Below are 25,317 nucleotides of genomic sequence, written 5' to 3' on the forward strand. Positions count from 1 at the left end.
TCTTTCTTTCTGAATCACCAGATGATAATGATTTTAGTCAATCTGTGTTAGGCCTTGGTTCGATCCCCCGGTGTCCCATATGGTTCCCCTAAGCCAGGGGCGATTTCTGAGCTCTTAGCCAGGAGTAAACCCTGAGCATCAAACGGGTGTGGCCCGAAAAACCAAAAAAAAAAAAAAAAGAGTATGTTCCTATGTTGCTATTCCTTTAAAATAATGTGTCAATTTAAATCGATAGTTGAGAAAACTTTTGAGTGAGAGTTCGTGATTTGGAAGTCCCATCGAATCATATTACTATATTAATGAACTGCTGCAATCAATCAATTTTCTTATTAATATAGGTAATAAACAAAAAAATCAGTTGAGAGGATGCAGAGATTGTATATGGGATACAGCGTTGGTCTTGCTCCTCAGCAGGGCTCAACACCCAGCATTTCACATAGTTCCTAAGCACTGCCAGGAATAAAACATGAATGTTAGCACCCGGATTAAACGATGAGCATTGCTGGGTGTGATCCAGATCAAACAAATCAACAAAAAAAAAAAAAAAAAAAAAAGAGAGAGAGAGAGAGAGAAGGAAACAGAAACCACCAAGACTCAATATTCACTTCATTTTGTTATAGCTTTTTCACTTACCTCCAAGGGCTTTACATCTAGTCGTCCTGTCCTATCCAATGAGATTCTTCTCTCTTTTTTCATCTTCTCTACAGATAATTCTGATGTTTGGTAACTTTTCCCACTTATTGATGCTTTTCTCAATTCTGTTATGCTATGCCCTGTGGTTCTTAAACATTCAGTCTTAAGTTTCTCCAGAGAAAGAGTTTTTACAGAAATTACTGCTAAGTGTTCTGAGATAATGTCTGGGTCAATTTTGAGCGGTTTATTCCCTATATGTGGAACGATTTTATTATATGATTCCTCTTCAGCTATGTGTTCATCTGAATCGTGATCTAATGTAGGGCTCATTTGGTCAGCATGTTCTTCTGCCTTCTCAACAATTCTACTAATGTCTAGGTCGTTAAATACATCGGAATTGGAATTTTTAGACAATGTAGTGTCTAATGAAATATTTGAAACACTACTAATAATTAAGCTAGCCACTTTCTTAGGGAAGAGATTGTTTATTTTTCTTATATCATCATAAAGTTCTTGTTGGCTTCCAGATTGTTGCAGCACTTTACTGTACACATTATCAACAACACGAGAAATAATTTCTATACTCTCTGAACTTAAAACATGTTCTTCAGCATCCGCAGTGACAAGACTGATATTATTTTCGGAAGTTTCAGCTGTCACAGATTTTGTCAGTTGAGATGCAATTTTATTTAACTCTACCTTTGATAATTTTTTTTCTTCTTTGCTTGAGGCACTTGGCAACTTTACTACTTTTGCCAAGAATAAGGCCAATGCTTCTTCTAAAAGTGTGGTATCTAACATAATATCTTTTTTGGACAAGGATTTATCTGGGGTCTTACTTTCATCAAGAATTTTGAGGACTTTTTCTATGATTTTGACAGCTTCTAGAACTAATTGTGAACTTGATGCTTCCTGTACTTGAGGTTGGAATTCAGTATTAGCAACTTCCTTTACCATTAAAAAACCTATTATATCAGAGAGAACATTACTCTTACCCATTAAATCTTTAAATACAGATGTATGTGAGCCAGAATGCTTTAAAACTCGCCCATAAACAGTGTCAACAACTTTGTCAATAGTTACTTTGTTGGCAGAGGCTACAGTAGGTACTTCTTTGACTGGTGGTACCAGTTTAACCTTACTCCTAGAGATAAAGTCTTGTAATGAATTTAATATTTTTGAGGCTATTTTTTGCTTTTCATTTTCTAAGGATTTAGATTTTTCCTTTTCTACTTTTGGAAACATTGACAAGAGCTTTGATAAAAATTTTACAGCAATTTCTTCTATTATATTGTAAGGCAGTATATGACAATGTGACAGTGCATTCTGGGGAGGACTAGCAGTTTGGAAAACACCTTTAAGAATATTTTCAACAACACTGTCAACTTCTGCGCACTGATTTGGGGTTAGCTCACCAGAAAAGTAGTTCTGCAACTGATTGCCAGTCACTTCTCGTAGAACTAAGTCCACTATGGTTTCTGAAAGAATTTTGCATCCAGTGGATGCACAATCTTTTAAGCTATGATTTGATCCAAATTGTGACAAGAGATTATTGTAGATAGAATCAACCACAATTTTGATAATCTCGTCATCACTGGAATGTAGACATTCTACATACTGTATAATCATATCTTCATCTTTGGCAATCTCTGTTTTAATGGTACTTACTAACTTGATTTGAAGAAAGTTGAGTTCTGTAAACCAGTCACCCTCTGAAGTCTCTGCTTTGTCATTATGTACTGAAGAGAATATTTTTATTAAAAGAGCAGAAATTATTTTCTCTAAAAATTCGTGAGCTAGCATGATGGTATATGGTGATGAAGTTTGACATTCTCTGCTGGCTGTTTGAACCACCTTTTGGCTCTCTTTAATGACGCCCTTAGATTCCTGAGGCAAGCATTCTGAATCTCGAACCTCATCACACAGTCGAAAATCAAGCTCATGTTTAAAAATTTCATCTATCACTGTACTAGTTAGTATTTTAGCTATTTTTTCCCCATTGATTTTAATATTCTTACAAGTGAAGTCTTGAGATCTAAGTTCCTTCAAAATATTGCATATAGAGGAATGAACAATTTTGTTGACCAATGTTTTATCAATTTTTGATATTTTATCTAGAAAAGATGATTTATTCAAAGAGGGTTTTTCACTTATTTTAGACATATTTTGCATTTTATTCACTGTTATTTCCTTGGTGCTGAATGATGATTTATCTGTGTTCATGAAAGGTACTTTATTCATGGGAGGTACTTTATTCACAGGAGGTAATTTAGGACTTGCTGATGGCTTACTTACAGATGAATAATTCTGACTTTCCTTGTCTGGCTTAAATACCTTAATTTGAGCATCTGTAAATTCTTTTAATAATGAATCAATAAGTTTCATAGCTGTGTTGTAGATCTCAGCTTGAATCTCATCATCTTTTACATTTTCCTTTTTATCTGTATATGTTTTTATTTCTGATGAGGAAGAGAAGATCAATTTCTTAATCATTTCAGTGATAATATCTTCTAAAAATTTAGCATGAAATATTCCAGGTTTGCTCTTTGGTGAGTACTCAGGATGTTTACTAGATTCATTTTTAATCTCCTTACGTTTAACTTTATCTTTTTCCTCTTGCTCTTTCTCCTTTTTCTTTTGTCCTTCATCATTGGCATGTTGATTAGCTGAGGGTGCTAATTCTTGTGTTGAAACAGACTCTTCAAAATCTCTGACAGATGCTTGAAATGAAAATGATGATTTGTCGCTTGGGAGGTCTTTCACTTTTGGATTAATTGTTTCATGAGATTGATACATTTTTAGAATATTGTCATAAATGTTTTCAACGACATTTTGAACATGTTCATAATTTGAATAATGTTCTTCAAATGTATCTGCATAGGAGCCTTCTTTTCTGTTCACATTGTCTGTCTCATAGTTGCCTGTTTCCAAAGTTGGCTTTATTGTACTCTCTTGATCATTCACTTGAGGTATTAAAGCTAGCTGCCTAGAACTATCATCTTTTTTAAGTGAGGTTTCTCTTTTGCCAATTTTCTTTTCATTGTCTATTTCAAAATCTGGTTCATGTAATTCTTTCTTAGATTCAGTATCAGCAAATACCGAGATTTCTTCATATACTTCAGAATTTTGTTCCTTTTCCTTTGAAGATGATATGCTTTTCTCTTCAATTTTATTGTTTTCAAATGTAACCATCAACTTTGGATCGTTAGTGGCTTTGTTTTCCACATTTCCACTTGTGGCATAAGTGTTTTTTGCTGTAATCTTATATTTTTTAATTGACATTCCTCTTTTATTTTCATTCTCCTTTTTGTGGGCTATACCTGACCCTGATAAGAGATTTGCCACTTTTCTTTTCAGAGAATTAGTTAGAGAAGTACATTTCAGATCTTGTTTGTCAGACATTTTGTTTGATGTCGCAGTTTGAAAAACTTTCTTTTTATTGACTGTATTTCCATCTACTTTTGAAGGATGCATTGATGTTTTCTGCTCTGAGGCTGGCGAAATATGCTTGGGTGGTGTTTCTGGCAAAGGAAACTGGTTTTCTTTTAGGCATCTGCTTATCTGAGTTGAGATTTTCTGTGGAAGGTTTTGAATCCTTTGGGTGATATTATCTGTATTTAGAAATGAAATCAAGGTAGAAGACCAATCTCCTGAAAATAAGGTTTGAATCTTGAAAGCAGAAATTGCTTTCTGGACTAAAGAAGCAACCATCTCTATAAAAATGTTATTTTTGTCATCTTTTTGAAAATTGCTTGATCCATTCTTTCCTATAAATTGATCATACACAAGATCAGATAACATATCAACTGTCTCTTTATCAATTGATGGGAAAGAAAACATCTCTTCGGCATTTTGTAGAACTTTTATGTCACTTTTGTTAAATTCTTCTATCAGAGATTTTGCAAATTTTATAGCCAAGTCCACAATGTCTAGCTCTGCCATTTTCTTTATATCGGACTCTTCAATCTTACTTGGAAGAGAATAAAATTTATGAACAAGATCAACAACTACATCTTCCAAAAATTGTGCTGAATATAATGAAGGCTGTTTCTTTTCTTTTTCAGGCTTAGTAGGAACAGAAGTATGGTTGGAGTCTGGTAAGTCAGTGGAAGATGATTTTTCGTCATTTAAAAATGGCTGCAAATGATGATTCATGATTTCCTTTATAATAAAACCAGCTATTTTTGTGAGAAATGAGTCTCCTTTTTTTGCTGTACTTTTTTGTATATCAGCTTTAAATTCAGATTTTTTCAAAATATTATTACATATAGAATCAACAATGGTATCTCTTGAATCTAATTGCACATTTTCTGGGTTTTGTTCTGCAACATCAAGATGAATCTCATGTTCAAAAATTTCCTCTATGATTTCATTAGTTACTTTTGAAGCCGCATCCACAAAATTAGAATCTGGCAAAACATTCTTCTTATCTAATTTACTTTCTTTGTTAGATAAAGGGAAGAGATATCCTAGAAGCTTGAAAATAATATCTTCTAGGAGAGGACGAGACAACACAGTAATGTATGATGGCAAGGCATGGTCATCATTTATGACAGTCTTTAACACCTTTCTGATGATATTGTCAACATTCAGGGAAGAATAGGAAGCTGACATAGATTCCCCTGAAATTAATGATTGTACTTGATACTCATACACTTTTTCCAACAACAAATTATATAATTTTTTGCCAAAACAAGCAGGATCACTTTGCATAGACACATATAAATGAGCCATAGATGAATATTCAGCTAATATTTTTTCATAAATTTGATCGACTGAAATTTTAACCATTTGTTTATATACCTCTGAATCACACATAGTCTTATCAAAATTATCTGCAAGCAAGATCTCTGAGGTGGTGAACTCATGAACAATTGAATTTACTAATGTTGTTACAATGTTAGTAATCTGGACTTTTACTGTATGTGGGTTTTCAGCAGCTAACACATTATGTGAGAAAACATAAAGGAGTTTACTTAAAAGCTCAGAAATTACCTCTTCAAAGAAGAACGTTGAGTTTACAATGAAAGACAAGTCTTTTTGTTTAGCATCAGTCTCTTTCATTTTATAAATTTGATTAACTTCATATGATGAACAAGTTTTGTCTTCGGATGAAAATGTTTGAAGATGATGGTTAAAGATTTCTTTTATTATAAAACTTGCTGTTTTTGAAACAGGTATGCTACTTATACCCTTTTTGTCTTTTGTAAGGGAGTTGTATGTATTTGAAGAAGAAAGATCAGCATAAATGGAATCAACCATAGACTGAATGTCTTTTTCTGAAATAGACTTCTGTTTTTCATTCCCATGTTTAGTTATGCATATTGCATGTTTTGAAATTATTGACATGATTTCATTGATCAGTTTTATTATTGATCGAGAGGTTTCTGCGTTTTCTGTACTGGAGGCCAATGGACTTATCTGGGACATAAGTTGGGTGACAATTTTTTCCAAATGAGAATGTGACAACATAGTTGTATATGTTGAAAACTGTCTTTGGTGTTTTGATTTAACAATGTTACATTGTAGTCTTCTTATCAAAGAATTTGTATTGAGTTTGGAGTGCAAAGTTGAAGGCAGCTTTGCTATAACATTTGAATGAATTTGGAAACATAAACATTCCGCTAGAATGATTTCAGTTATTCTTTTTGCCAATGTCGTTGTGTCACTAAGAAAACCTTTATCAGGCAGTATTTTCATTTCATATTCTTGTAAAATTTTGCTATACACTTTATCAATAATGTTTTTGACATCTTCTCTGGCCACTGGAGGTAAGCAATATTGTTCCTCGGCATTCTCTATAATGTTAACTTGAGCTTTTGAAAAATTCTCTGCTATCAAGTTTACAAGTTTTTCAGCTTTGTCAAGAAGTTCATTATCTGAATATTTTATGGAATTTGTTTGTACAATTCCTAATACCCTGTGAATTATCCTGCTTACTATCCCAAATACAACATCTTCCATGAAAGTTTCAGAAAAACTATTTGAATTAAACCTATGTTTTCTCTCATCAGAATATGTGTGTCTTAAAGATAATGACTTTTTATCTACAAATGGCTGAAGATAGTGTTGGCAGATATATTTAATAATAAAACCTGCAATTCTATCAATCAGAGTATCATTAATGCTTGTGGTATTTTGCTCAGGTGATTCTTCAAACTCAGAGCTTTGAGATATATTTTTGAAGACTGAGTCAACAATATGCTGAACTTCATAGTCTGAATAAGCAACTTTGTCTTCTTCATATTTTGAAATTTTAATTTCATATTGGGAAATTTTCTTTCTGATATCACTGATAAGCTTTGAAGCTATTTCATTGAAATTAGTATTTGGTCTATCATCTGGCTTCTCTTTGATTGGAATGTTAGATGCAGAAGGAAAAATTCTATGTAATAGTTCTCTTACCATGTCTTCTAAAAATGTGTATGGCATCAAGCTGTTATATGGAGTTAAATTGTGACTTGCTTTATTGGATTTATTAGCATTACTAATAATGTCCTGAATAATATTTTGAGCTGTTGAAATGGAATAGGAAGAAGTAGATGAATCCCCAGAAAACAATGGATGGAGCAGGTAATCTGAAATCGCTGCTACAACTAACTTGGTGATATTTTCCACAAAAATATCATTGTCTCTAGGTGCTTCATCAACTTCAGGGTTAATACCTTGTTGTTTTAAAACATTGTTATAAATTGAAGTGACAAGTTCATCAATAATATTGTTATCTATAGTGGGGCAACACTGTTCTTGGTCACAATTTGCAATGTGAAGTTTAGTTTTATCAAAGTGTCTAGTTATTGACTTAACTAATTTTTGGGACACATTTTCCATATCTATTTCAGTACTATGTTTTGTATTAAAAATCTTTGACAGTAGTCTGACAACAATTTCTTCTACAAATTGATCTGGATAAATACTTGTGTGTAAAACTTTTGAAGGTCTCTGGGAATCTACAGCTTCATCGACAACCTGCTTAACCATATTTGATACTTCATCCAATGGAGATTTTGAACGAGATAAACTCTCTATTTGCAAAAATGGTTGGAGATGATTTTCAACAATTTCTTGAATAATAAGACTAGCTATTCGGTCAACCATCATAGGACATTGGCTGGCTATACTTTTCTGTACTGAATCAAGAGTGCCATATATCTGCACAATACTGCTATAGACAGAGTCCACCATAGTTTGGAGATTTATTCCTGCATATAGACTTTGATCATCACACATAGTGAGCCAAATTTTATGTTTTAAAATGGCTGACTTAACCTTGTCTGCTACACTGGTAGACATTTCATTAAAATGTTGACTCACATGACATTTTCCAAAAGATGAAGTTGTATTGGGTGGAGGGATGAGTTGTGGCAAGAGTCTTCTAATGATATCTTCTAAAAATAAAGGTGATAACATGGTGCTGTAGCTTGTCGAATCTTTGTGCTGACACATAAATTCCTTCAGTTTACTCTGAAGTTTTCTCAGTATAATTTCAGCATTAAGAGAGTGATATGAATTAAGTTTAAGCTTTCCCTTATAACAAGATGGGAGTTGGTAGTCTAAAATCTCTAATAATATACCATTAGTTATTTTTTCTACTATCAAGTTATTCTCACATGCCAGATTAACTCCGTAGGTTGCTTCCAATTTATATTGCTTCAAAACATCATAATACACAGAGTTAACAATCTTACTAACAATTTGCTTATTGAATGGTGGGCAACACAGCTTTTCTTCAGCATCCCGCAACACAGTGATCTGAGTATTATTGAACTCATTGACTATTTTATTGATGTATAATGTACTCATCTCATTGAGCCGGGTCACAGTGATGTATTCACTTTGCCCCCAAAGTGAAATGGTCAGATCAAAAAACAGTCTTGAAATTATCTCCTCCAAAAATGTGGCTGAATAGACACTTGTATTCATATCTCCTAAATATAGAGAACTCTGAAGTGCTTGTGTATTCATATTGTTTATTACCTTTCTCTTAAGATGTGACAAATTAGGAGATTTTAATGAATATTTCTTGCCAAATTGGGCTTGTAACTTAGAGTCACTCCTCCTTGTGCAATCACCTAGAGATTTTCTCAAAGCATAACTTTGATCACTTGTGACTCCTAAAGAACCTTTGCCTTGGATTAATTCTGTTAATTCAGATCCTTTTGCTTTCACAAAGTTAGAATTTATTTCTCTTGTTCTATATTTTAAATGTTTGTTTTCAACAGGTGGACTTTTGGAAAATTGTATACTGTGAGATAGATTTTCCATCAGTGATTTAACCAAGCTGTGGGAAATTTCAGTAAGTATTGAGTCTGATAACAATAAATCTTGATCCATTTCTGCCAGATTGTCCAAAAAGTTGGGCATACAGTATCCTTGTAATTGCTCACAGTCCATAATTCCTTTATGGTAATCTTCTACATTTTGAGGCATTTTTAAATGTAGACATTCTTCTGATGTTTCTACAGAATGTCCACCGTTATCAAAATTCTCAAAGACAGTGTTTGTGCATTTTTCCAAAAGTGTTCTAATAAGCTTTTCACATACTACATTTAGTAGAAAAACTGATTTGTTGGTGAGTCCTAGATTATTTTCAGGTGTGTTTTCATTTGAAGATAAAGAAAAACTTCTTGCTATTTTATAAGAATCTGTGATCTCATTTTTGTACTCATCTGGTAAAAATAAGTCAACAACAATATGAAAAACCTTATTCACTATTTCTTTAGATTCTTGATTCTTTACATTAACAACAAGACTGTCTAATTTACTAGCCAGATAATTTAGTTTGTTTTTTTTAATTATGTGATCAAGTTGGTGAGTAGATGATTCCCAATATCCGGAAACTTTTTGATTTTCCATAGAATTTGTTTCATTGCAACTTGGTACAGTATTATTACTAAGCACAAAATATGATTTTCTCCAATTGTCTTTTAGGTGGCAATTTAACCCAAATTCTTTGGACAGCACATAAATTACTCCAACTAAGATATCCTGAAAAAGATAATCAAAGTCAGCAGCAGATATTTCTGGGCAATATATGTAATTAGGTCTTAAAGAAAAAGTTTCCTGAGAAATGTTAACCTTTATGAGATTACTATTAAAAAGAATTTCAATAATAGTCTCAGAAATACTTAAAGCAACCTCTCCAACTGAAATTGTCTTGTTATCAAACACCTGAGAATTGATTGAAATGATCTTGTTAAATGCTTCATTTCGGCTTTTCCATATCTTCTCTTTTTCTCTGTCCTCTTTAGAACCAATAGAAATGCTTGAGTTTAGGTGGCAAATGACAGAGTCACTGAGGTGGTCACAAAGTAGATAAAGTGAAGAGTCATTGTATGTATTTCTTAAAGACTGTTTTGATTCATAATACTTTCTTGACAACGTAGAAATGATAGACACTTTTGCCTCACTGGAAACTTAAAAAAGAAGACATTACCAATTTTACCATTCATAAAATGTTTTGTGCATAATCTTCAATACAAACAATGAAATATAAGATTTGCCTTTGATTTGCCTGACAATTTTTCTAGGTCAAATCCTTTTTGGATATTACTTGGCTACAGTAACAATAGGAGCTTGGCTACAATAAATATTTTTTTTAAGTTTAGCATTATACTCTACAATGTTTTTAGTGATCTTAAAGAGACTTCATATAATTACTTTACAATATTTAGTAAAAACATTTAATATTATACTATGCATTTTTTTAAGGTAGCTATGAAATTGTGGAGCTAAATAACAAATGATATATGTATGATCATTCTAAAGAGTTATAGACTGACATAACATAGGGCATTGACTAGTATAGTTTGTCACATGGCTGAAGTCAGTCTCAGTTTAGTCAAGTACAGAACTCTTTACTTCTACTCAACTCAGTATTATTTATTGAAAATTATATAACTACTCAGGAAAGTTAACTTCTAGCAGTAGCTAGAGCAACATAACTATTTCCTTAGAACTTCTTCAGTATACATGCATGTATATATCTTTGGATATAGAATTAAAGTAAGAGTTTTTGAGTTGAGCAGTTTTTATATTAGCTTTGACTGTCTAGACAAGATTTGGTAATGTTGAGTCACAAGGAAAGAGGAAAGAGTATTCCACATAGGAGGACCATGAAAGAAATTGCTCTCAGGTACAGAGGCACTGAACATATCTGGGAATAAAAACATTTGATAGTAACAAATACCAGTGAGATAGAATCCCATACTTTCTCCAGCTTATTTTACTTTTCTTTTTCAAATTAAATTATTCTTGGATAAATTGTATCTGTCCTTGAAATTCCAGACACAAATCTGTTCATCATAAAAGAATACAGTTTTAAGTGTGGGATATAACCTCTTTGTGCTGGTTGGTAGGTTTGGTAGTGTGATTCTCTTATTCAAATTCAAGTGAAGTTCTTAGACTTGTGTGTAACAAAAAATTTGAACCTGGAACTTTGAGTCAGATTCAAGGCTTTTAAATCAACAAGTTTTGACCAAAAATCTATGATTCAACCTAATACAGATTGGCATTTTAGAAGGAGAATATAGGTAACATTTGAAGAATATTATATTGATTTATGTGATTAAATAATTAAAAATAATTTCTGACTATCAGACTGAAACAAAACAAAACACTTAGTACCACTGTCCTTATAAACTTATAAATTTATAAAATGCACCTCTGTTGGTCTCAGAAATTTATTATTTGAATCAATTGTCACATCATATCAATTATATTTGATATGCCTATAAAGTAATAAGAACTGTAAAAACTGTAATAGTCAACCAAAATCCTCTACTTTATAGTAATTATATTCTTACTCCTTTGAAGTAGAGGAAAACAAGGCAACAGATCCTTTACAGATTCAAATCACATAAATGTTTAACTTAATTTTTTATCACTCAAAGAAAGAAATTAAATGCTCCATATCTCAAGATTATATTCACACATACATTCATACTCACACACATACATTATACAGTGAATATAAATTTTTGGATTCGTTAACTTTTAAAACTATTAATTTTTCTAACTGAATTTTTTGCTTACCTCTGTTTCTCAAGTTCTTGAAATGTATGATCACAGATGTGGTTACATGTTTTGCTAGCCAATGGATTTCATTTGGACCTAGTTCGTAATGAGAAATAGCAATGAATTCAAATTCCTTCATACCCTTTATTTTGGGGTACAGGTGAGTTTTCCATTTGTGCAATAAAGAAACATTTTCTCTGATTTCAGTCTCTAGGTTTTCTTCTTCAGATGTATATCTGTTTCTTTTATCCCATATTCTAAGAAAACCTTTTTCCTCATTCATTTGCTTTCCAGATAGTTCAGACAAAGGATCTTTCTTTGATATGAAAAATGGCTTAATAGTTTCCATGTTTTCATTTGTATGAAACTGACTTGGAAAGCCATAACTTGACAGCACAGTGTTAACAATATTTTCTGCAGCTAAACATATTTTGAGTGGAGAAACTGTTGTCTCCATGTGGTTTGGCAAGACAGGATTCAGGGTCTCATAATGAAACACTCCTGGGTTTTCACTTTTCTCTGACTCCATGAATGATATAACTTCCTTTAATACTGCTTTTGTGGATTCATTCACGTTCTTAAACAGTTTTTGTAGGACACTACCTTCAGGGGGGCAGTTATTTTCTTTCCCATCTTGATTAAAAACATCAAAGTCTGATCTCCCGGGGCTGTAGTCTTGTAATCTTTGTCTAGAGCATGATGGCATATGTTGTGAAGCAGGTCTTTGTATTGGTTCTGAGCTTTTAATTTGGTTTTCTACAAGGGCATTGCCATTTGAGGGTACAGTTGATAAAGATCTGCAATTTTTTTTCATTTCTCCTGAATAAAGCCTTAAACTAGGTTCCTTGTTTTGTGAAATATTATTCTCCAATTTCACTTTTTTCAATTTTGGTATTGGAATTTTTGGATTAGTTGGACATTTTACCTGATTAACAATGTAGGTATTTTCAACTCTTTGGAAGAATGTTTCCTTTGGAAGATCTTTCATCAAAGACTCATAGAAATGCGTACACTGATTCATCAGGGCACCAATGAGCTCACTTGCAGCGAGGTTCTCTTTCAATATGTCAACAGAAGGTGGTTTCTCTTGACTTATTTCTTTGTCGAGTTTGTTCTTAATTAGGCCAAGCATGTCGGTGACAATATTAATGGCATAAGTAAGCAATTCTGAATGGAACGAATGAACTTGTATAAGGGTATTCTCTATGTTTTCCTTAGAAATAGTATTTGGTTTGGATTCATGGAATTGTTTCAGTGATTGTGAGTTTGGCAATGTCTTTTTGTTTAATAGTCTCTGTTGAACAGGAATAAGGTTTTCTATGGGCATTTTCACTATTTCAGAAAACTCGTATTTAGAAACATGTTTTAATTGCAAGTCTACAAATGACTTTAACATATTTAGAACCTTTTCTATAATCTCTTGAATAATTTGGTTGCTGGATCCTGAATATATTTGGTGTTTCATCTTTCTATTAAAGACTGGTATATTGCTAAGGGTGTCCGTTGTTGGAAAACTGTCTTTACCTTTAGTAGTACTACTAAATTCATTCCTGCTTCCTGGATATTGTTTATTATCTAGTGAAGGCAATTGAGATAAAAAGCATAGCTGTAACTTTTCCAATAGCAGTTCAACAATTTCCTTTCCAAACATATTAATTTTTGATTTGGTATCTTCAGCTCTGGTTGGAGCTTCCCTAACAGGATTGTGGAGCCTAGTTTCATCATCGTAAAGCTGTGGCAAATTTAAAATAGAAAGAGAATATTCTAATTCTTTTGCCTTTATTGAAATTTCAGTCAAAATATTTTCAGCTATTGTCAATAACTTACATTTCTCATTTTTTGTGTCACTTGATTCTGCTTGCCATTCCTCAATTGTTTTAAATATACTTTCCTTAGGAAAAATCTGTTCTAACTGTGAAGAAACATTTTCTAAGTAAAAAGATGCTTGAGTTTGGGCAATAGTCTCCTGCGAGGGCTTGAGATCATCCAGATGTGAGCATTTAACCACATGAGCAGTTAAATGGCTATTTGCAGTAGTACATAATCCTTGCAAAATTGTCTTAACAATTTTATTTGCTTCCATTATTTTATCAGATGGTAACCTTTCAACATTTGTTGTTGTTCTAGCTTGCTCCACCCTTTCAAATTCTTTGACAATTTTCTCCAGGATATCTATTATGATATTGTTGGCATACATTTTAAAATCTAAAGTAGTCAAGTTGGCTTCCAATAAATTTTTGGCATCTCCTGTCGATAGAATGTGTGGCAACCCAACATAGGTTTTTGCCCCTGTATCTTTTATAGTTTTCTCTCCAGGACTTAACTTTATATTTTTGACTTTAGCACAGCTAGATCCAATATGTGATCTTGGTTTAAATTTAGGTAAAGGTGTAACTTTTGATTTTGCCTTTAAATTTGTTTTAAAACCTGGCCTAGGGCTATAATTTGAGTTCATTTTAGAATCTTTCAGCAACTTATCAGAGTGACCTTTAAGTTGTAGGTCTAAGAGAAATGAAGCAAAATTTGTGATCTTATTGACAACCATTTGGACTAAATCCTTCCCCACTTGTGATGGTGAATATTGCGAAAAAGTATTTTGTAATAGAGACGCATTCTGAATGCCTGCATTAGGATAAACCTGTGGTACCACATACCTAGTAGGATTACATTCTTTTCCTCCTTGATTGCTTTCTATGATGCATGATGGTTTCTCAGATAATGTAACATGATCATGTATATCTACTTCTCTATTTTTATTAAGTTCATATACTGATGACACTACTACAGAATACATTTTCTCCAAAATACTTTCAAGGATATCGTTTGCTACACTGTTCATATGTGATTGAAAGCCATTTTTCTTTGTTGTGTCTGCTTTAATTTTAGAATTAGGTACAAGGTGTGAAATTTCACTTAATGGAGGCAAGTCGTGTATGATTTCCATTATTCTTTGATGCACTTTATATAAAACTGCTTCCACTGCACTGATTAGCATGGCCTCTTTTTGTTGTTTTGATTCTTCATTTCTCATAAATATCTCTTCCAGAACCCCTCTCTTGTGTTCCTTTTCTAATATCATTTGGTTTTGTTCTAATGGATGCTTTGACAAGAGTGGCAGTATGGTATTTTCTTCATTTTGTCCCAACAATATTTTATCTGATATATTTAGTTGTGAGAATAATTTAGAATTATCTCTGGAATAAAAAGTAATTTCCTTAACAGATCTTTTATCATATAAAATCTTTAAAATACCGTTAACAATCTCACTGACAAAGATATTTTCTTGGAATGAAATATTGTTTGAATATGTATATGACTTTTGGATTTCTAGATCTAAGTAATCTTTAATAAGTTTCATAATGACACTAGCAATGATGTCAGCATATTCCTTAAGACTAGCTTTTGATAGATGAACTGTTGCTCCATGTTTTTCTCTGTAATTGGCAAATGTGAAATCTGTGGGAAGAGTTTCAGTTGATATTTTCAGAACATTTATATTTGATTCTACTTGGCTTGATTCATGAACAATGTCATCTTGTTTACAATCTTCTAGTTCTGGGTTAACAAATGACTTCTCTTTATGCTGGAAAGCAAGAGTAATTAATGAATCTATTCTCTCTGTGGCAAAGAATTCTAACCTATTGAAAATGGTTTTAGTAATGGAATTAGCATTTTCTTCACATAGGTCAGGAATAGAATTCTTGAAATTGTTTTGATCATTTTCAATTATTTGTTTATCATTCATTAAATCTGATTTTATATTTCTTGAAGATGGAAAACACACTGTTTTTCTTTCATTTTTTGACCCGAACAGTAGTGACTGTTGACATTCTCTTTTTGGAAATGTATCAGAGAAGGTCAGGGGAAACATTACAGAAGTAGAATCTTTTGCATTTATACCCAGCATGACAGCAGAACTGAGATTATGAAGAACAGTATCAATTATATCATTGGATATCAAAATAACATCTGATTTAGGAACTGAAAGTTTTGGAGCTATCCCACCTGATCTCTCAATTAGCATTTCAGAATTTGCTCCAGAAGACTCACTATCTATGTTAGATTTCAGATTTCCTATAGAAAGACTGTTCTGATGTAATGTTTTTTCATAAATATCACATAACACATCTTCAATGGTATCTTGTATTTGAAACTGAAGTACTTCCCGATATTCAGTCTTATTAAAAAACATTTCAATTATGCCTTCTTGGTGATTTGAATCAACCTCTATGTTAGGACTGCTTTTTTCATATTTACTTTTAGATGAAACAATATCTAATACTGCATTAACGATTTGACTTGCAATATTTTCAGAAACCACAATATTATGAGTTAAGAGAGGATTTTCCCTCTCTTTATCTAACTCATGCTTGATCCCTTGTAAAATCTTTCTAGCTACTTCTGTAGCATATACATTTAATTTACTAAAAGAGAGTTGAGCCAATGAGTTGGTGTATTTTGGTGTAATATGATCCACTGGGAAACAGGGCAGTGGATCATCAGAATTTGAGTCTTTGACTGACAATACCTGGCTTACTATAGTCTTGTCTGAATGCTTAGATAAATGTGCTGGGACTGTGAAGTTGATTTCATGACAAAAGAGAGATTTTACTTTGGAAGTAGCAAAGCTTTCCAAATGTGTCAATATTGCCTTTACAATATCTTCAACTACATTCATTTTGGTCTGTTTGTCAACAGTGACTCTGGACTGAAGAGTACATGGATTTTTATTCAGCAGAGTAAGAGTGGACTTTCCTCCATAGGTATGTTCATGAAAAGAAACGTTTGTTGAAAAAGTGATCGTTTTATACCTACTGTCACTTGCATTTCTTTCTGTCATGGCAACTATAAAGAGTTTATGAAATACAGTTCTAACCACATCATGTGCCACTATGTTAACATCTGCTTCAGAAACTAAAGGGTTTATTGTTTGATCTATAAGTTGAAAGGATGCTTGAGAAATGGGTTCATTCACATTGTGAGTGTGAGATAAGTCCCTTAACTTAGAGTAGGGCAGGGGAAGCACATTTAATTGGTCTATGAGAGAACCTTGAAAAATTTCATTCAGAATATTTCTTACAATGGGAATAATTGGAGATTTTTGTGGTTCTTTGAGTTTCACTTCAATTTCATTTAGGGTTCTTTCTAAAATCAATTGTTTCAGACTATTGGACTTAGTTTCATCTCTTTGTGATGTTTTTTCTCCATTTGTTTCTTTTTCCGTCTGTTCAGAATCTTTTGTATTTGAATTTGATTCGCCTCCTCCAGGAAGGTAATTTCCATAGATTGGTTTGTAATGAAAATCATTCATTCCTATCTCTTCAGATTTAGCTTCATCAAATATATCTGATGATACTGCACTTAAAATAGAATTAACTATATTCTTAATAATTTGTTTCTCAGATGGCACATTTTTTACACTAGATCTCAAATCTAATGAGTTCATGTTTAATTCTGTTTGAATAGCTTTCAAAATAGTTTTTGCTACTTTCTTTGCATTCATGTATAAAGCAGACTGCATTGGTTCTTCCTGTGTGTCACTGATAATTTCACAGTCAGTCTTACTGCTTTCCTTATTTTCATGATCAATAGAGTAAGAATTCTCTACATTTACATTGACAAATCTTTCCAGCTTATCAAAAACCATATTAAGAATATCTAAAGCAATATCTTTCGGTTTATTTGGATACAATACTTTTGGGTCTGGTGTATTAGATGGTACAGTAATTGTTTTTGGTATACTTTTAATAACTTCTGTATTATCTTTCTTAACTATTCTGGAAACTAATTTTGAAATTATTTTCAGGCATTTGGCTATTTCTTCAGTAACTGAAGCAAATGATAGGCTGTCAGTATCAAGAGACCCTAAAAGAACTTTACATCTGGGACTTGTGAAACTATTGTCTGTGTCAAAACTACACAGTTTTGTGAGGATACATTCTAAAATTGTTTGTGAGATACACTGAATATTGGACTTCAGTTCAGTCATTATTTTTTCATCATTCTTTATGCTCTTCGTGTTAAGGTTACTACAAGGTGGCAGAGAGTGAGAATGGGTTCCTATCATTTTCCGTAACATTTCATGGAGTGTTTCCCCAATATTATCCAACACTTGCACTGTGGTATCCTCTTTGTAATCTTTTCCATTAGATATACTATGGAGAGAACATGGAGTTGACAACATTTTATTAAAAGATTTATCATGTCTATCTGACAAAACATTTTGTTTACCAGTGCTGGTTGCTCCATAGGAAGTTCCAGGTACTGACTTATCCGAGGAGAAGAAAATACTGCCTTCATCTGACTGTCTACATGACAACAAATCACAAATGCAGGTTAATAATGGGGAAGCCATACACTCATCATCAATACTGGAGAGAAGAGATTCCAGTTCATCATGGTCAGAATAATACTTTTTACTTGTAAGGGATTTGGGGCAATCTGTCTCCTTAAGAGTTAATTTTTTCTTGTTGAGATCAAGCTCATTCTGGATAGCATGCAGAACAATATTTACCACTTTCGTTGTATAAGTACTAAGCTGAGATTGAAATGCAGATTTCTCCATAAATGAAGGTTTAAAGGTCATTTGTAATTTTGGAAAAATTAATAATTTAAGTCTTTTAAAAACTGTGTTAATAATATTATTATTAATTCTATCAATAAGTCCAGGTTCATTTTCTGACAATTGTAAAAGTGACATACCTTCAGGATCCAAATTAAGTGAAGATAAATATTTCATCTTCTTCTCACTTTCAAACCATATATCTAATGTCTCTTCCTTTGGTACTTCTTTAACCATGTGGTATGTATCAGAACTATCTTGAATATTTTTATAAATTGATGAGGAACATTTGATAACATTGGGAATGTAGTCTGATGCCTTCATAAGTATATCTAACACATCATCTGTGACTTCTTGGACCACGGTACTAATTTCTGACATAGAGAACATCTGATTCATCCATTCTTGATATGATAATCCATGGGGTTTTCCTGAAGGAAAAAATAACTTTTCCTTGCCAGTTTTACTATCCAAGCAACCAGGAGGAACAGAGCATAATTCCTCTAGCATTTCTGTTAAGATACATTTAACTGTAGTTTCTGAAGTTGATTGTATTTGGCGCTTTTGATCTTGAGTGAAAAGCAAGGTATCTTTATTAATGCATGATTTTTCTTTCAAAATTTCTTCACAGTTAAAAAATGGCAATTCAGTCTTTAATTCCCCATCAGGAAAGGAGACTTTGGTATTTTCAGGAGCAGGTTTTGTAGCTGTTTTTTGATTTCTCCTATTTTCAAAACAAGTGTTTCCTTTTGTGAATAAGTTCTCAGGAAGATGTTTCGATTTTTCTTCTTTATCTTTAGAAGATGAATCAATTACATTTTTTACAATTATGTCTATTTCTTCATCATTATCTTCAGGATAGAGCACCATGCCAGGAACATTGACAGGTGAAAATGGTCTTTTTGCCTGGCGACCGTGACATAATCTAGTGCCCGTGAGTCTGTACCTTTCTTCAGTATCAGGAGACCTTAGCATAGAATGCCGACATTTTTTAACATTTGCTTTTTCTGGTTCCTTATGGAGCTCAGTAAAGATATCATCAAGTACCTGAAGGAGCACGATTGTTTCTTCAGATGTAAAAAATCTGTCATTATTAAGTTCAGTTTGTATACATTGTAATATTGTCCCAATTGCTTCCTCTATATAACCTACCAAAGAGGATTTTGAAAATGTCTTCGACATTAAATTTTGTATTTTTTCTTTAACAATTAAATCAGACTCATCCAGTTCCGTAGTACATATATTTGTATTGGTTCTTTTATGGGGCACATTTATTTGATCTGGATGTTTGGTTGCATATTGTACATGATGAGGTTCATTTTGATTACAAGATGCAAGAATCCTTAGCTTTTCTAAAATGCCATGAACTATATCCTCCGCCATTTCAGAAAAGGGTGACTGTGAAGGTTTTCTGTCCGATGAAGGGACATTTTCTCTACTGGGTAGCAAGTTTGGTGCAATGCTTTGTGAAAAATCTTCTTCAGATGATATCTCAACACATCTTTTCTCAACTGCAAAATGTAGATTTTCAAGTATGGTGTCCACAATCTCTGATGCTGCTGTCGAAATATCAACATTCAAAGAAAGCTCATCTTTTTCAGACGGCTCTTCTTTTTCAGGAACCACTTCTTTTTCAGTATTATGTTCGCCAACAAAAACTTCAGCAGTAACAGAAGAAATAGAAGGAATGGCTTGCTTTAAGTCAGACATTAATTCATGAAAAATGCTTTCTAAGATCAATTCAGTTTCCCCTTTTAGGTGACATTTAAAGTTAACAAAAACATTTTTTAAATTTTCCAATTCTTTCATGGCTATTGCTTTGGTATCAGAAATCAACACACTCATTAAGTTGTCTGTTTCAGTAGTAGCATCCTTAACTTCTTTATCAAATGGTGCTACAAGGATAGCATCAGATTTTTTTAGGACCATTGCATCACATATCATTTTTGTTTTTTTGCAGTCCAATTGAGATGTTATAGTCTGTTCTTGCATGTGATAGTTTTTTTTCACAATTGCCACTTCCTTAACGGGGGAAGGTGGTTTTAAAGGTGTAGTTGGTCGTTTTACTGGCATGTCAACTGCAATGGTACAGGGATCTCTTTGATATGATTTAGTTGTTGCAGTTGTATAATTTCTGTAAGTAAATTCATCACTACATGTGCTACAGAAACTTGAACTATCTGAAGAGAGAATAGAATCATCAGACAATCGGAAGGCAGCATTATGCAACCTTTCTTCATACTTTGTAATGGCTGGATATAATATACTAGTCACTGTAGCCACAACCCAGGTCATTATATTCTGAATTATATTATTCAGTTCTCTAGAAGTTACCTGAAAAAAGAGACAGACATGATTTTTTAAAAGTCATCTAGTTACTTATTTTGTATTGGGACAAATGACTTAATTATATCAAGTAATATTTACATGGTCATAGAGAGACTAGTAAAGCATCTATTTGGAATTTTAAACTAATTACAAGCTTACATATTCTGAAGCTCTCCATGAAATATTTCTGTATAAGCTCTCACTTCATCAAAATCCTTCTGAACATTTTAAAACATTTATTGTCAGGATAATTAATATTTTCAATTAAAAAAGTCACTATGATCTGGGGGTTAGTCCAAGGGCTAAAGTACCTACATTGCCACTAACCGAATCCCTGGTCATGTAGCCCTAGGTATTACTGGATCTAGCATGGAGACTCTTGAAAACTATCGAATACAGCTCTGGTGGCCTCTGACATCATAGGTGTGGACCAAGTAGTCACAGCACTGTTGTGATAGAACAGCACTACATAACTGGACTGAAGTATTAAATCATCGAACATTCACAGCTGAGCTGAGTGTCACTGAGAGTGAACATGAAGCACTATTACGAGGTTCCTTCTTCCAAAATATTCACAAAAGTATTTGTATAAGTGAACAGACAGGTAATATTGACACAAAAAACACATGCTTGTTTTCAGTGGCTAAGCTGGGAAAATGGCAAATGAAGTATCTTTTTCCCTATTCTCTGTTGCAGCAAGGAATCTGTGATCTTTATACAATGATTGTAGCTGATTGTTAATAATTATTTGATAGGCATTAATCACAAACTAAACTCTTTAAAAGTTTGTAGCGATTAAATGGCATTATAAACAAATGAAAAATATTATAAGGCTAATAAAATGATTCAATGAAGGATTCATTAAAAAAATAAAAACTAAGCTATATAGTTTAGGCCAAACTGAGTGTGGCATAAAAATTCCAGAAAATGTTTCATTGGAGATAAAAATAAAAACACAGGAGACAGATTTTAGTGGCCCTGTCCTCAATAATAGGTAAAGGACTCAAAATAGGATGTATATGCATATAGAAATATGACTCTACTTACTAAAATACATAAATATATAACATTTATCTTTTATAATAAACACTAAGTATATTATATATAAAATATAAAATGTGTCTGGCATATATTGGCCTTAATAGGATAAATAATTAATAATAGGATTAATTAATTAATAGGATTCTTAAAATTTGGCCATTAACACTTAACATATTGCCTTAATTTAATGTAGAATTATTTACATTGCAAGTCATCATTCAACAAAAATTTAGTGTCTATATAGCATAATTTTTTATGACCTACTTGAATGTGTTTGAGGGCACTTCAAAGAAATCATTGACTAAATCTCTTTCTTTAAATTATGATGGTTTAAATTTTTAAAAACTAAATAATTGATTAAACTAAAAATACTTTGCATAGCAATATCTGAGGTATAATACTTTTAGTATGTAATCACATCCTAAATGAAATATTTTCAGAAAAAATATCAATTTTAACAAATTAATTATTTTACTATATTACCAACACATATAAATTAAGACATTAAATATTGATTACTCTTTATTACTAAGATATATGACACTCGTATGTAATAATCTTCATAGAGAAGGTATGTGAGCTTCTCATACTGACACAATAATTATATTACTAGTTTCTTATGTATTAAAATATAATAATAGAACCTATATTTTATTATAATAGTTTTGACATGATAAAAGTGAGTCATTTTATTCATACTTAATTGCTATATAGCTATGAATTGAACAACTACACATGTGAAGAAGAACGTATATGTTTTTTCTCAACATTTCTTTTACTTTTATAATAAGATCCAGAATCAGGTCTTAAAAACACACCATTTATCCACCTATTCTGACTCTGAACTCACAAGTAGCTAGATACTTTTATTCTACTTAAGTGACAAGGTTTCTTGTTCATAAAAGTCGTTAAACCAATTTAGGTATCTCAGGTCACCATCCAATCACTTTAATTGATGATAGTTTGGTTTGTGATGTTTGATGGTATTTATTCTGGCTAGGTTGCTTACTATTCCACACATCTCATGAGTCAATTTCCTGGAAAAGGGGTGTCTTATTTTTTGGGTTATTTTGTTCAGGGGCTGTTATCAAAGAAAAAAACTAGAGACATTCCCAGAAACAGACAACTGGGCTAACAGGTTCAAAATACTCAAATCCTACAATGTGATACTATTTAAGCTCAATAGTTTAAGGGCCTCCAGAACTAAGATGGCAATACTTGAAGGACTTAATGTAAATGTTCGAACTAAGATCTTCAAAATATAAAGCAAATAGTTTTAATTAATTACTCTCAAATTAATAGATTTCTAACCAATAGCTGACATATTTTGATAAAAACTTAGACAACTTCAAAAGCTCAATATAACCAAAACAAAACTAAAAATAAAAAATGAGCAAGAAATATGGTTATTATCAATATATATCATTATGTGATTTGTTTTATTTAAATATTATACAATAAAAAGTATCATAGTTTATCAATAAGCTAATGGTACATACTTTTTCTTGAAAGCAGTTTTCTAGAAGTTTATGCTTTCTGCAAAATCAGAAGGTTAGAAATTTAGTCCTTATTTTGGGCTAAATCTGTATACAACTTTCCCAACATAAGTAATAATTTTTTCTTATAACTGAGCTTTATAATAGAAATTTTATGAAAAAGTAAAGTTTGTTGTCCCCTCCCAACTTTTTTTTATTTTTCTTTTATATTGGCTAGTTGAATTCTGAATCATACTTATAAATCAAAACAGAATTTAGCTGCTGCATTGTATGTATATATATTCACAAATCACATCAATGTATATGTATAAATAAATTCTACTTCTAACCTATCTTAGACAAGAAGGAAAAAATTGGAATACAATAGTGTTTTTATAAGAGATCTAATAAGATGGCAAGAAATTTGAACAGATATTTCTCATAATATGCCATGTATTCTTTCAAATCCCACAATTATACCATATTTCATAAAAACAAAAGCATACAGATAATTGAATAATTCTGGGCTATAACAGTGATATAATATTCAACACCAATAGATGAAGTATTTTTATATGTATGAAAAACAGGGAAACTCACCCAAATTTGATATCTAGCTTTTTGCTACAAGTCAGACACAGAGTCTTAGAGGCTTCTATGATTGACCTTATATTCTCTCTAATCCCTGATATGTTTGTCTCCAAACTGATATATCAGGAGACTTGGGGGCTATTTCCAGTAATAGTGAGTGCTGGGAGAATGAAACTTGACATCCCGCACATGCACGACACACATTTTTTATCCTTGGGCTATCTTGCAACACTCCCCACTGCAATTTTAATATACTAATTAGTCTTGATGTATTAATTAACTATTCATTGTTATTTAGGACTTCAGGTATAAAAAGTTACTTTTTTCAGACAAAATATAATAAGAAATCAGAACTGTAAACTGTGAGACTAGGTCTAAAGCTAAGTGACTTTTACCATACTGACAGAAGTCATAGAATATATGTATATATACACACAATATATACTTTCTGGCATTTAGTATAAAGAACATCAGAAATGTCTATGGATAATAAAAATAAGTCAACTCCTGTGATATTAATTTGGGTGAGTGAAGTCTCAGAGATTAATGCAAAATTGTAACTTACCTAAATAGAATAAAAGAGTTTGAACTGTTATTCTTTACTAACAACAATTAGTAAATTTGACAATTGTTATATATAATCAGTACTTTAAAAATGTGAATATTTTTCTCCTATGAAAACACCTATGAATACAGCTATAGATTTAAACAATTAAATTAAAAAGTAAAAATGCAAATAATTGACAAGTGATGTGTCTCCAAAATTTTGGTTTGTTCCTATGAAAATGTCATTTCATTCATAGAACAGTATAGATTTGATTAGTTTTCAGAGTGAGTTGAAATAACGTGTTCTTTTTTCATATTATCAAGAGCTAGGGAGGGATAAGTTTGTATTTCAACAATAAACAAAGTGCATAAGCTTTGGTGTCATCCTGATTTACTGGCCTTCTAATAAAAACAATGACATACATCAAAATTAATATAAAATACCTAACAATCATATTATAAGAGGCCAATATTTATAGCTAAATATTTGTAAATATGTATTTTTCTCAGTGTTCTACTACTTTTCTTATAATACAAAACAACATGAATATAGATTCCTGAAAATGACTCTATTGGGCCACACCTTAATTCCTTTTGGTATTCCCAAGAGGTATTCACAGTATCATCATTAAGACCTAATATTATTTAAGAGTATCTGTAAGACAACGCCATTGAAGTTAGAATGTCTTTCATAAGTTTTATACTAAAGTCATATCAGTGAAATTATGAGATAATCCATTTATGAAAACATTATCATAAGATGACATTATATTGTATTAATGGATATAAACTATTTCACAGGGTTTTCTCTCTTTGCCAAAACCAAAGTTTTTTTTTTAATTTATTTAAACACCTTAATTACATACATGATTGTGTTTGGGTTTCAGTCATGTAAAGAACACCACCCATCACCAGTGCAACATTCCCATCACCAATGTCCCAAGTCTCCCTCCTCCCCACCCGACCCCCGCCTGTACTCTAGACAGGCTCTCCATTTACACACTTTGAAAACTAAGCTATTATGCCTATCTGTGAGAATTACCTACTCAGTTGCCATTTTTTTTAATTTTTTTGATAATTTTTGTTTTGGGGGGGGCCATATCCGGTGATGCTCAGGGTTATTCC

At 32.2% G+C, this 25,317-nt stretch overlaps 1 protein-coding gene across 1 annotated transcript in view; it reads right to left on the bottom strand.

Annotated features, from left to right (window-relative positions):
• The window catches only part of FSIP2 (fibrous sheath interacting protein 2), a 104,497-nt gene that overhangs the window by 35,964 nt on the left and 43,216 nt on the right, over positions 1-25,317 (bottom strand). The window contains exons 14-18 of the mRNA XM_049772930.1: positions 23,080-23,116; positions 19,835-20,545; positions 14,124-19,798; positions 11,668-14,087; positions 634-10,049 (exon numbers count right to left, since the gene is read on the bottom strand). Of these exons, the coding sequence (XP_049628887.1) occupies positions 634-10,049; positions 11,668-14,087; positions 14,124-19,798; positions 19,835-20,545; positions 23,080-23,116 (18,259 nt within the window). The remainder of the gene's footprint in view (positions 1-633; positions 10,050-11,667; positions 14,088-14,123; positions 19,799-19,834; positions 20,546-23,079; positions 23,117-25,317) is intronic.

This window comes from Suncus etruscus, chromosome 5, assembly GCF_024139225.1.
Source record: "Suncus etruscus isolate mSunEtr1 chromosome 5, mSunEtr1.pri.cur, whole genome shotgun sequence".
In the NCBI taxonomy this organism is placed as follows: Eukaryota; Metazoa; Chordata; class Mammalia; order Eulipotyphla; family Soricidae; genus Suncus; species Suncus etruscus.